Consider the following 12,550-nt stretch of genomic DNA (forward strand, 5'->3'; position numbering starts at 1 on the left):
GTTGATAAGGTGACCCGTCCCGACCGCCTAAGTTAATTCATATAATTTCCTTTGCTTGACTCACATGCTAAAATATTTGATTACTCAGCAATATTGTGTTGCATTTCAATGCCAAGCCTCAGATTTTACACCAAAAATTTAACTTTTCAATGCCACTCTGAGTACTTGCTTGTACTAAATAAAAAAACTGTACTTTTATTCTACTTCACTTGTTCTATATTTCTATTATTTTTTTACCTAAGTTGTACCACTAGAGGGTGAGTGATGTTCAATTGAAAACTATCCTAAATGAGATTGACCCTTATCCGTTCTTGCACTATATTTCACATGGACTCGAGGGGGGTAGATCAAGCTTCTCTTCCGCTATTTTCCTGACCCTCCTTTTCACCTTCCTGTTTGAGAAGGTGATGGTGGTGGTCAACACCACCCTCTACCACCTCACGATCCCCTCTCCAGTGCTGAACTTTTGAAGCTTTATGAGCCTGGACACTAAACCTCATTGTGAGGTTAAACGAAATTTTCACCCCCTCTGGTGTTGGACTTTGGGTCCCTCTGCCAGATTGTGGTTCCTGTCCTCCCTCTCCCTCCATGGTGGCCACCTCAGCTTGGCTGTATGAGGTTGCGACTACTCCTCCACCCCTCTGGGTTCTTTTACTTGGTTGGGTTTATTACTTTACCAATGTCTGAGTTACTCAACAACGCGTGGTTAGTATTGCACTGCCTCTGGTCATGCCCCCATCTGACCAGTCATAAGCAATCACTCTACTGGGGGCCAGTACTGTAACCGGTACGGGTACTCGGTTATTGGTTTTGTTTTATGTTTTGTTTTAAGTATCGCTTTGATACTTGGTTTGTTTTAAGTATCGTTTGATACTTGGTTTTGTTTTATGTTTTGTTTTAAGTATCGCTTTGATACTTGGTTTTGTTTTATGTTTTGTTTTAAGTATTGCTTTGATACTTAAAGAGTTTCACCAAAGTGTATCGATTGATACCTTTGATTAGTTTCGTTCATGCTAGACATGAACAGATTTGTGTATTTAAAGACCGCCTGTTTCTACGATAGAAAAGGCAGACTTCGACAGACAGTATTTCAATATACTTGGTTGAACGGTTACTTCTTTGTTCCTCAGTACACCCTCGAAGCCTCCTTTAGTTTTCAGCTCTCGCCTCCTCTCTGGAAGAGCAGGCCACCTGCCAACTATCATATCTATTATCGATAACGTGATTAGCACCTTGCGAACACGTTACATTTTTTTAACCTCAGTAAGTGGTTAAGAACCTGTCCCCGGATTTAGGCCTGATCAACCTATCGATATCCACCTCAGAACGCTAGCGGAGAGAAGCGGCAGAATCAGAGTACATTCGGCTTCATCTCAAACCCAAGATAGAGTCTTTGACGACAAGGAGTGGGAAGCAAATCCTACGGCAAGACCTTACAAGGAAGAAAAAACCCCGGCGCTCTGCTAAAGAGCCGGGCGATCCTGCAAACACGGAAGATACACAACCTCCAGGAGAATTCCCTTCTACTCCAGCAAAGAAGCCTTCCTTTGAACCTCCAAACGACCCCGAATCTAGTAGCGAATCAGATATGGCTAGCACAGGAGGAGGGCCTTCTGGAGGAGGGAAATCTCGGGCAAGGCCTGAAGAAGAGGAGGTACCCGCAGCATTTGAACCCCCTAAGTTTAAACTTCACCTCCCAGCGAAGTTCACTGGCGAAGGGAAAGATCTCAAACCTGAAGCCTTTGAACGATGGGCTACAGAACTCTCACACTTCCTACTCTTACAAGGAAAAGACGTGGAAGACCCTACAACCGGACTTATCATTGGATCATTCTGTGAAGGAAAGGCAACCGACGCATACCACCAATGCTATAAGGATTTCGGTGGGAATGTAAGATTAAGAGGATCTACAGTTCTCGATTACCTGAAAGGACAATTCCAATCCTCTATAACCAACAACCTCCTATACAACAAATTCAACCAGCTCCCGCAAGTTAACGGAACGCATGTCAAGCGCATCACTGATGTGGCTACGGACCTAATAATGTATAAGGACCGAATGGAGAGAGGAAGTATCTCCAAATACATCCCGAAGCGACGATTCTACGACACCATGCACCCTACCCTCCGGCGAGAAGTAGAACCACTCGAGGAAGATGGCGATGATATTGCAATAATAATTGCAAGAGCAGAACGAAAGGACGCCATTCTCCATGAGACCAAGGCCTACAAAACACCGACATCCTCTAGTAGGAACAGCCACCCACGACACAAAGCCTCCAGCAACTCTGAAGACGATACCCCACGGGTTTTCAAGAAGAAAACAAAATCCTCCAAAGAGTCGAGACGGCAAAACGGAGAATGTTTTAAATGTGGAAAAACAGGGCACATGGCAAAGAACTGTCCTACGAAGAAAGGAAAAGGAAAGGCTGTTAAGAAAGAGGCGTCGGCCAATAATATTGAAAGCAATTACACCCCATCCAGTGAATACGAAGAGATCCACATTGGATATATCGATGTGGAATGTAACAGTGTCCGACCTCCGGCTACATTCAAAACACACACCGCTCTAGAAGGTACTATCCTGATCAATGGCAAAAGGGCTCGAGTCCTATTCGACACTGGTGCGATCGGAAGAGATATGATCAGTAATGCCTTTGTATCTGTCCATGGACTTCCCACTTGAGACCTTAACCAACCCATACCAGTCAATATGGCAGTAAAAGGATCACGATCCACAAGCCATAAAACCTGTAGTGCGACCATTCGACTTGGTTCTGCAGTCCTACCCCCCCAGGAAATGCTGGTTGGAAATTTAGCCAAATACGATGCCCTAATTGACATGCCATTCCTGAACCGTCACAAAGCTATAATCAGGTGTGTGGAATCAACTATTAATTTCTCTGAACAGAAGGTTAGAGTCTCATGCCAACCAACAAGCGGAGAATATCGAGCCGCAGTCTGTGAGACGACTGCCCTTTGACTATTGGATGAGTACTCTGACGTTTTCCCTGACCAAATACCCGAAGAACTACCGCCTATAAGAGAGGTGAACCACCACATCCGCCTTCGAGACCCCTCCAATCTCAAGAACCAACCCACTTACTCTATTCCTGACGCATACAAAAGCCCACTTTGTGACTGGATCAACCAACAACAAAGAAGAGGAGTCATTTACCGGGCAGAAGCCCCAGGTGCCACTCCTATGTTTGTTCAACCCAAAGCTGATGGCAAAAGAATCCGCCCCTTGGTTGATCTCAAACTACGGAATGAAAACACGGTTATGGACAGCTCCGCTATCCCAAACCAAACCCAGATCCTAAATGCAGTTGGACGGGCTAGATTCCGAAGTAAGATTGATCTAAGCGATGCCTACTTCCAAACAAGGTTAGACCCAGAAAGCGAACGCTACAACATTTTCAAAACACCCTTCGGAAGTTTCATTAGCCGAGTTATGTTACAAGGTGATATGAATGTGCCTGCCACCTTTATGCAAATTATGGAAAACCTCCCAAGCGAATACCTCCACCATTTTGTTTGGGTCTACATTGATGATATTCTCATCTTCTCGAACACCGCAACAGAACACGCCTACCATATAGGTTTGGTTTGTACCAAACTAAGGGAAGCTAAATTTTACGCTAGTAGAACCAAATCAATCCTGTTCGCCGATAAACTCGATATCCTAGGACATGTTATAGATGATGAAGGAATACACGCAGCCCCAGGAAAAATAGCCTGTTTAACGGAATGGTCAACACCCCAGAATCAAAAAGAACTCATGCGATTACTAGGACTAGTGAACTACATTTCCCAGTTCCTCCCACACCACGCCACTGTGACAGCGCCCCTCACAAACCTTACCGGCAATGCAGAATTTGCCTGGACCCACACTCATGACCAAGCCTTTACCAACATCAAGGATCTGATTAAAAACGCCAACGTTATTCAACCTATCGACTACAGCAAACCAGAACCGATATGGTTGATTACTGATGCATCGGATGTTGGAGTTGGAGCATGGGTTGGGCAAGGGGCCTCCCATGAAACGGCAAGGCCGGCGGCATTACACAGCAGGAAGTTCACTAACTCACAGATGAACTATGGAACAACAGACAAGGAAGCCCTTGCTGTGATTGATGCTCTCGCCGCTTTCAATCACATCCTAATGGGCAATACCTTCACTATTGTTACTGACCACCAACCTCTCACTAATCTTAAAACAGAAAAGATACCGGGAAGAAGAAGAACAAGATGGATAGGCGAGATCAGCAAATACGATGCAAAAATCATCTATACCCCTGGAAGAACGAACTATTTAGCTGATGCTCTCTCCCGCCTATACGAGAATCAAGACCTCGCAAACCCTCCCTTTGTTCACGACCATACCAGACAAAGCGAGGACGCCTCTGACGACACCTCCTATGAACCAGAACCATCAATGGCTACTGCCAGCTCTGCCGCTCCCTCCAATCCTTTCTCTTACACCATGTACAGTGCTGCCGGAACAGAACGGGGAAAGGACATTGATGAAGAATGGAAAGACAATTGCACGCTCCGCAGCACACCTCCTCATGAACTTGAGCAAAGCAGACTCCACTGGTCCCACTGTTATCATGACACCTGCCCCTTTCACCAAACTGAGATCAAGTTCGGCAACAGATACCAGCGACCATACTATATGCCTGCTGACGATTCCAAAGACACCAGCTTCGATACCATAGAAGGAGCAGAAGAGATGATCAATGAAGATGAATCGACCCAACCTCCTCATACCCTTAATCCTGTTCCAACACGATACCAAGGTCTTGAAGAACTCGAACAAGCAGCAGCCTACGTGGATGCTATGTCCTATTTACAACCCCCACAGTCAGCCCCGCCATCCTCTCCTCCCATAATCGATTCACGACCACTATATGGTGGACCCTTACGAGTATACAACAATGAAACCATTGTCTCGGTCATACTCCCTACTATTCCCGAGCATCGGCGTCAACTCTACGAAACCTTTGAGGAAGAGGAAGCCCCTATCGAACCAACAAGAGGGTCCCTAATCGAGGATGAACGAGATGTTAGATCAACCACAGAAGAATTAACCTCCTCATTCCGAAGCCAAATGATAGCAGGATATCGCCATGACCCGATTTACTTCAAAGCCATGGATAGCTCCAGGCACGGAGACCTCGCCACCTACAACATATCCAACGGAATGGTTTTTACCAGCACCCGTTACGGTGAACATTGCCTATACATACCAAAAGGCCACATGTTCAACGGAATGACAATTAGAGAATATGTCATATCTGAAATCCACAACAAAGGACACCACAGTGCGGACCGCAACCTTCAATATGCTTCTGAATATGTTTACTGGCCTGAGATGCGCAAAGATTTCCGTGATTTCGGAAAGCAATGTGAACTCTGCCAGGCAAACAAGGAGCGAACACAACTACCTGAAGGAAAGGCACAGACCCTCCAACTACCATGTGAAATATTCGAATCATATGCCATCGATTTCGCAGGACCATTCAACAAATCCTCTGGATCTGACACCATCTTGGTAGCTGTGGACCAATTCTCTGGATACACGTGGCTCATACCAATGAAGGTTACCGATTCCTCCAAAGACACCTGGAATAACCTCCAACGATACCTGTTTACCCCCCATGGGTACCCCTTATCTATTGTCAGTGATGCTGATCCCCGCTTTACTGCCAGATTCTGGAAGCAAACCATGACCTCCCTCGGAATAAACCACATTATGGCCGCCCCTGGACATCATGAGACAAATGGCCAACCAGAAAGAAAGATTCGCGAAGTTAAGACCGGAATTAGGAATATGATCAATGAACGACAAACCAACTGGGAACCAGCCCTTGTTGAGCTCGCTGCATATATTAACGCCGGATTTTCAGATACCTTGGGAATGTCACCATACAAGGCAGTTTTTGGCCGCCAATATCCTCTCTTACCTACAACTCTATTCAAGAACTCCTCAATCCCTGCCTCTGATGACCATCTAAACCGCCACCAAGCGATTCGGAACGATGCCTTCCAAGCTGTTAAGGCTGCTCGATTCCGAAGCACCACTACTGCCCAGAAACGACGACGCAAACATGTCACCATCTCACCAGGAGACATGCTCATGGTACATGGTAACATGTTCATTACCAATGTCGGACGCAGCAAGAAACTACAACCCCGATGGCGCGGACCCTTCAAAGTCATATCCTTTGACGAGCATACAGAGAACTACACTGTCCAGATGGATGGACGCATGTACCGCCGCAATACCGCAGTCTTTCACGCCTCAGCTGTCAAGCGATTCCATCCAAATGACGACTCCAAGTTTCCTGGAAGGACCCACTCTCGGCCTGTACCTATCATCATCGATAAGAAGGACGAATGGGAAGTTGAAGAAATCCGAGACCACCGCCTTTGGCATGGAAATGATCAGTTCCTAGTCAAATGGAAAGGATATCCAACAAGCGAAAACAGTTGGGAACCACTGGAAGGACTTGAGCACGCTATGGATATGGTGAACAAATGGTGGAAAGACAACATGCCAAATGAATCCCTCCCCCCAACAATCAATTATATCACCATGTGTTGGACACCTACAGTGCCAGAAACTCAGCGATGGCACGCAGAACTCGAAGCAAGAGATGGTTTTTGGGCACCATACTTTGAGTCGGAGTTCGAAAGTAGCGATGAGGAAAACCAAGCTATGGAGCAGGCCCTCGACAACCTTATCTAATCACCAATCACCATCCGAATACCATAACGATGTCAAACTATGTGGAGCTCAATGTGAGGCAGCGACAACAGGTTGTTGGACTGTTGTTGAACCGCGATGCTATCCAACTTGAAGACTACTTCGAAATCCTCTGGATTGACTACTGTCCTGATTGTGATCATGCCTGGGTTGATGTACAGCACGAATCTGGTATTCGTGACTACTGTGATTTAGATTTCTTTGAGTCTAAGTGTTTCCTTAGAGTTTCCTCTTGTCCCTGGTGTGATACCTATGATGAAGAATTTTTGGCGGAAACTGAAGCCATGAGTTTCTCGGAATCCGCCTTTGATGATTATTAGGTTTTGTTTATTTAAAACGGTTGTTTTGTTTTGGGGAATGTAACCGGTACGGGTACTCGGTTTTTGGTTTTGTTTTATGTTTTGTTTTAAGTATCGCTTTGATACTTGGTTTGTTTTAAGTATCGTTTGATACTTGGTTTTGTTTTATGTTTTGTTTTAAGTATCGCTTTGATACTTGGTTTGTTTTAAGTATCGTTTGATACTTGGTTTTGTTTTATGTTTTGTTTTAAGTATCGCTTTGATACTTGGTTTGTTTTAAGTATCGTTTGATACTTGGTTTTGTTTTATGTTTTGTTTTAAGTATCGCTTTGATACTTGGTTTGTTTTAAGTATCGTTTGATACTTGGTTTTGTTTTATGTTTTGTTTTAAGTATCGCTTTGATACTTGGTTAGTTTTAAGTATCATTTGATACTTGATTTTGTTTTATGTTTTGTTTTAAGTATCGCTTTGATACTTGGTTTGTTTTAAGTATCGTTTGATACTTGGTTTTGTTTTATGTTTTGTTTTAAGTATCGCTTTGATACTTGGTTTGTTTTAAGTATCGTTTGATACTTGGTTTTGTTTTATATTTTGTTTTAAGTATTGCTTTGATACTTAAAGAGTTTCACCAAAGTGTATCGATTGATACCTTTGATTAGTTTCGTTCATGCTAGACATGAACAGATTTGTGTATTTAAAGACCGCCTGTTTCTACGATAGAAAAGGCAGACTTCGACAGACAGTATTTCAATATACTTGGTTGAACGGTTACTTCTTTGTTCCTCAGTACACCCTCGAAGCCTCCTTTAGTTTTCAGCTCTCGCCTCCTCTCTGGAAGAGCAGGCCACCTGCCAACTATCATATCTATTATCGATAACGTGATTAGCACCTTGCGAACACGTTACAAGTACGTCCAGGTCAGTTGCCTTCATCACACGAAGCGAATGCATCAGCGTTCTCTCCTATATTCCTAGCTGCTAGCCAAGGCTGGACCGGCTGAAAAATGGGAAATGTGGTTTATCAAGGTGGTTTCCTTTGTTGGGTTTCTTTTGTGTTTCCTTTTTCAAGAGAATACGGTGTGGGTTTTTTTGTTGGCTCCTGCCGGTCCTGTTTTGTGCTTTTTTTGTTTTGTGCAGAAGGAGCTTTCATGGGGGCGGATGTGTGGTTGGTCCCATACCAGAGGGACTTGGGCTGGCTTGTTTTCCCCTAGGCCTGTGGAGGAGGTTTTTGACCAGCATGTCTAAGGACTAAATTGGGGGTGTGGGGCGGTTATTGCAGAGGTGCCCTTGTATCTAGGATCCGTGCTTTAGCCAGACTGTGCTCTTATCGTGGAGGTTTGCACCTTTAAGCAAATAGATTCTACGATTTAACAAAAAAAAAACCCCCCGAGGGGGGTAGATGCCCCCTTTCCACCACTGATGCTCGAGCGCCAGTACTCGAGTACTTGTACAGTACCGGTACCTGTATCGTACAGTACTCGAGTAACTTACAAGCAAACACGGCTCAAGCTTCAATACCGGCAGTCGGCGAACGCGTGTGGAATGACACATAACGTTATCAGAAGACACAGGCGCGGGAATTCCTAGACTTTCCAAAACCTTCGCCTACTATACCAGTGCAGCAGGGAAGTAGGGAGATTCAAAGTTCTCGGTATACGGTGTCCTCCCCTCACGAGAGGAAAGATTTTTGGTGCCTGTTTTCTCGAGCTGGTGATCACTTGTAAGCGGAAGGTCTACCTTTGACCGGCGATTTGAAGGCCTACCGGCACTTCGTGGTTGAAAAATACAGCCCCCGGGTGCGATACCGCTACCGTATCATGGAAAAAATAAATCAATCCGCAGGAATGACGCCAAGAGGCTTCGATGGTTTAAGCCACCTGTCCGTCTCATCACCGGCCCCCATATCCGAGCACCGGGCTGGTATCAGTGCGAGTATCGTGCAAGTACCAAAGCATTCACTCTCTTATGATACCGCTACCGGTACTTCCTCACATCTCCATGACCGTGATTAAGCTCGCTAGTGCTTGCTCGAGAAGCTGCGCTTTACCCGAGAGCTCCTGCAACACCTTAACCCTATTTTACCGGTATTCCATTCTAATCAACACCTTGGGCCAGCTGCAGTAGCGAGCTTGATGCTCCCAGGGTCCATCAGGGCAACCGGGTAAGAAGAAGGAAAGGCTCAGCAGTAACGACGCTCAATGTTTCATACAGGTAAGAATAAGAATACGATGAGTTAATAACTCATGCACTAGTACAGTACGAGTACAGTACCAGCACGGGTACGGATACCGAGAACAGGCACCATTCCCTAATACCGGTATGGTGACACCAAAACCACGGAATCCCGGTCCGATGCGTCAAAGAGTAACAAGGAATTCCAGAACCCTAGAATATTTTTCGCACACCAACCACTCGAGTATCGTACCGTGCTGTAAAAAAAAAAATTATAATACGTGCCAGTCCAGAGAACCATCATCAACCCCACGATCTATCGCACCACCACCCACCACCCACCAACCAATCAAGTCATACACTCACTTGGCAAAAACAACCCCACAGCACCCCCGACTACCCCAATCCACACGGTCAAATATTTCTCTGCGTCGAAGTCCTCCCCCCCATCCCGGCGCCGCTGCCACTCGCTCATCGCCGCAGCAGTATTGCACGGGTGCACAAAATAGTACGGTACCCCGAGCACCGGGTGGTCCGTCTGCGATATTGCGCCCTGAACGCCTACGCTCTTGAGAGCATCACGGGTCGTGGTGGACGTTAGGTTTTCGTAGACCTGTTGCAGGCTCGCTGGGATCTGCAATGTGGAGGGGGGGTACAAGTTGAAGTACAAGATTGGTAGCTCGTAGGTCTTGGATAGGAGGATTTGGTATTCTACTTTCCAGCGTGATGGTGAGGGGGGGTGGAGAGACTGGTAGGTGAGTTCGGTGAGGTTAGCGGGGGGGAGGGGAGGGGGTGGGTGAGTTACGGATACCTCGTCGTCGTCGTCATCGTCGCCGTCTTCGGCTTCAATAACACCTCCGTTTTGCACTTTTTCATCTTTATCCTCACCTTCATTTCCATAGTCCCGGAGGCAGACGACTAGCTCGCGCCTCATAATTAAGCCGTAAACACCCCCCGTCTCCCATCGTTAGTCACTCCACCGTACCATACGCGAGCCGGAGCGAATACCTCATGACTCAACACCGCCTCTCCAATTCCTCCCCTCTCCAGCCTCTCGCCCAGCCGAACACATCCCTCCGCAAACTCCTCTTCGGAAATAAACGGAAATTTATGCAGGCCGGGCATCGCTGTTGTGCTGCTGCAGAGTAAAAGTGAGAGAAAAAAAAAAAACCTTGCCTAATTTTTTCACTGTTCCATTTTCATTCGCTTTTTGCTTTTAGGGGAGGGCGTGGTGTTGTGAGAGTGCACTGGTGACTACGGCAGTGGTAACAGGTGATAAGTTGGCCAGGAATCGCCGAGAAGGCGATCATCGGGTATCACTCGATGGCAACTTTGGTTCGAACCCGAGCTTACAAGTACCAGCCACCGATAACGCCATGGAAATGCCCCTGCACCCTAGCACTCACCCATCCCTGCTAGAATACCTGCCCCAACCAATACGATACTTGCACTTCTTGGGAGTTCTCGCCAAATTAATATTAAGCTCATGCAGGCATTCCTACCGTATCATACCAAAGACATATGATGAGCGTGCCATTACCCGAGATAGTTTCAAAAACCTGATTAGTTAGTCATCCTCTCAACCTTTCCAATCTTTCTCTCCCCCCTCAATGAAAGGCCGGGTTTCGCAGAGATTGTGTGAGGACGGAAGGGAAAAGTGAGGAAACTTTGAGAAGTCCAGGCCTCCGCAAAATCACCGCTAACCTGAAGGAGAGGGAGTTTATCTGCGTGCTTGAGCTCTATGGAACTCGAAGGGGTAAAGCAATACCCCCAATAGGCTGGAATGCCGGTTTCTGGCATATTACCCAATCCACCGCGTGGCATATTGACAATCGTGTAAGGTATCATACGGTATCATTCCAACACTTATGGCAGCACGTGTGGGGTGGGTAAATCCAGGTAGGGAAGGTGCGGAGACCGGTAAAGTGAAGTGAAAGGCAGGATAGGGCGGTCGAGGGCAGTTTGATAATATGATATCGTGAGTTGCATTTGTGAAAGTTATCCTGATCGAAGGGGGTGCATCATGGTACGTCACTCGGAATGTGGTCTGTTTTTTTTTTTATAACGTCCGAGGCAAACCACCGCTAACCCGGTCCCGAGACTGCTTTGCACTGAACATATCATGGTCTGGCATGCCTTCCGGTCTAGGCGGTGTTGAACGGAATCACGGGAGTAGATCTTCCTTGACATGAGGCCTACCGGTGAAGAATATTCGCGTCCTAGGAGACTCGCGAACAATATCTCTCAGCGACTTAAGAAGCTCCGGCAGATACTTCGGTAGGCATTCGTCAAGCGCATCAATGCAGATGAAAACTTGGGGTAGCGATGCAATAGTGATCCCCAACATTTTCATCAGGTCCGGAAGTCGAAGCCCTCTACCACCAATCTCTTTCTTCCCTTCTTGGAACGCTTCGCGTAGATGCGTCGGGATATCTCCTCCGCCTACTAGCTGCTTCAAAAGAGCACCCATCATGTTGGCGACTGTCTGCTCTTGCTGAGCAAGGAAGTCACAGTAGAGGCATGCAACGACGATATCCTGCTTCTTTGCCTGATCGCACAGGCTGTCAATAACCAGCGAGCTAGTATTTCCGACCGTCAGCAATTTTCGCCTTCTTTCAAAGAATCCCGCCACGTACCTCAGATATGTCTTGCCCACTCCCGGATTCCCGCTGCAAAACAAGACAGCCCCATCAGCTCCACCCGTACTTCCCCTCCACCCCCGAAACTCGCTTGTTTCCAATAGCCAATCCCCCACACCGTCAAATTGCTCGTTACGCACGCCTTGATGTCTGTAGTTTGGCTCGAGTGGAGAGAGCCAGTGCATAATCTGCCCACCCTCTTCGGACTTATAGACGTTGAAGCTACCCGTTATGTTGCCACAGTTGGCATTGCCGTCACCGATCCTGAAATATGCAGTCTGGGCCATGGTATTCCGTCAAGAGTGTAGGCAGAATGTAGAAATGGTAAAGTAAGTTGTTGGAGTATTGGGGGAGTTTATGAGCACAGCTGAAGAAAGCGGGGAGATGTGGCTTATTGTGTGACACTTGGTATCCAATCAATAACATTTGGGGGAGGATACATGACTAATATGAGGCATGTCTCGAGAGCGCTACTGCTGAGTGACTGTGTGTACCAATATGTTTCAGTGTCAGGAATCTCTCGAGCTTTCTACCGTAAATCTCATAGAGGGGGTTAGATAGGAGATTATTGTAGTAAATGGGGGACTGGGCTCGGTGTGTTGGTACTGTTTCGGAATAACAAACACCTCGGATTCACATACTCCTCACTATATGTTCTGCGAGTT

General features: G+C 46.5%; 1 protein-coding gene; it reads right to left on the reverse strand.

The window, feature by feature from the left end:
• Positions 1-9,566: 9,566 nt before the first annotated feature.
• On the reverse strand, positions 9,567-11,070 carry GSTUM_00011938001 (uncharacterized protein; the record flags this gene model as incomplete). XM_002842234.2 has 3 exons in its annotated part: positions 9,567-9,994; positions 10,058-10,204; positions 10,255-11,070. One exon carries the CDS (start codon positions 11,068-11,070, stop codon positions 10,810-10,812), a length of 261 nt encoding a protein of 86 aa, XP_002842280.1. The 3' UTR covers positions 9,567-9,994; positions 10,058-10,204; positions 10,255-10,809.
• Between the last annotated feature and the right edge of the window lie 1,480 nt (positions 11,071-12,550).

The sequence above is a fragment of the Tuber melanosporum genome (assembly GCF_000151645.1).
Source record: "Tuber melanosporum whole genome shotgun sequence assembly, scaffold_93, strain Mel28".
In the NCBI taxonomy this organism is placed as follows: Eukaryota; Fungi; Ascomycota; class Pezizomycetes; order Pezizales; family Tuberaceae; genus Tuber; species Tuber melanosporum.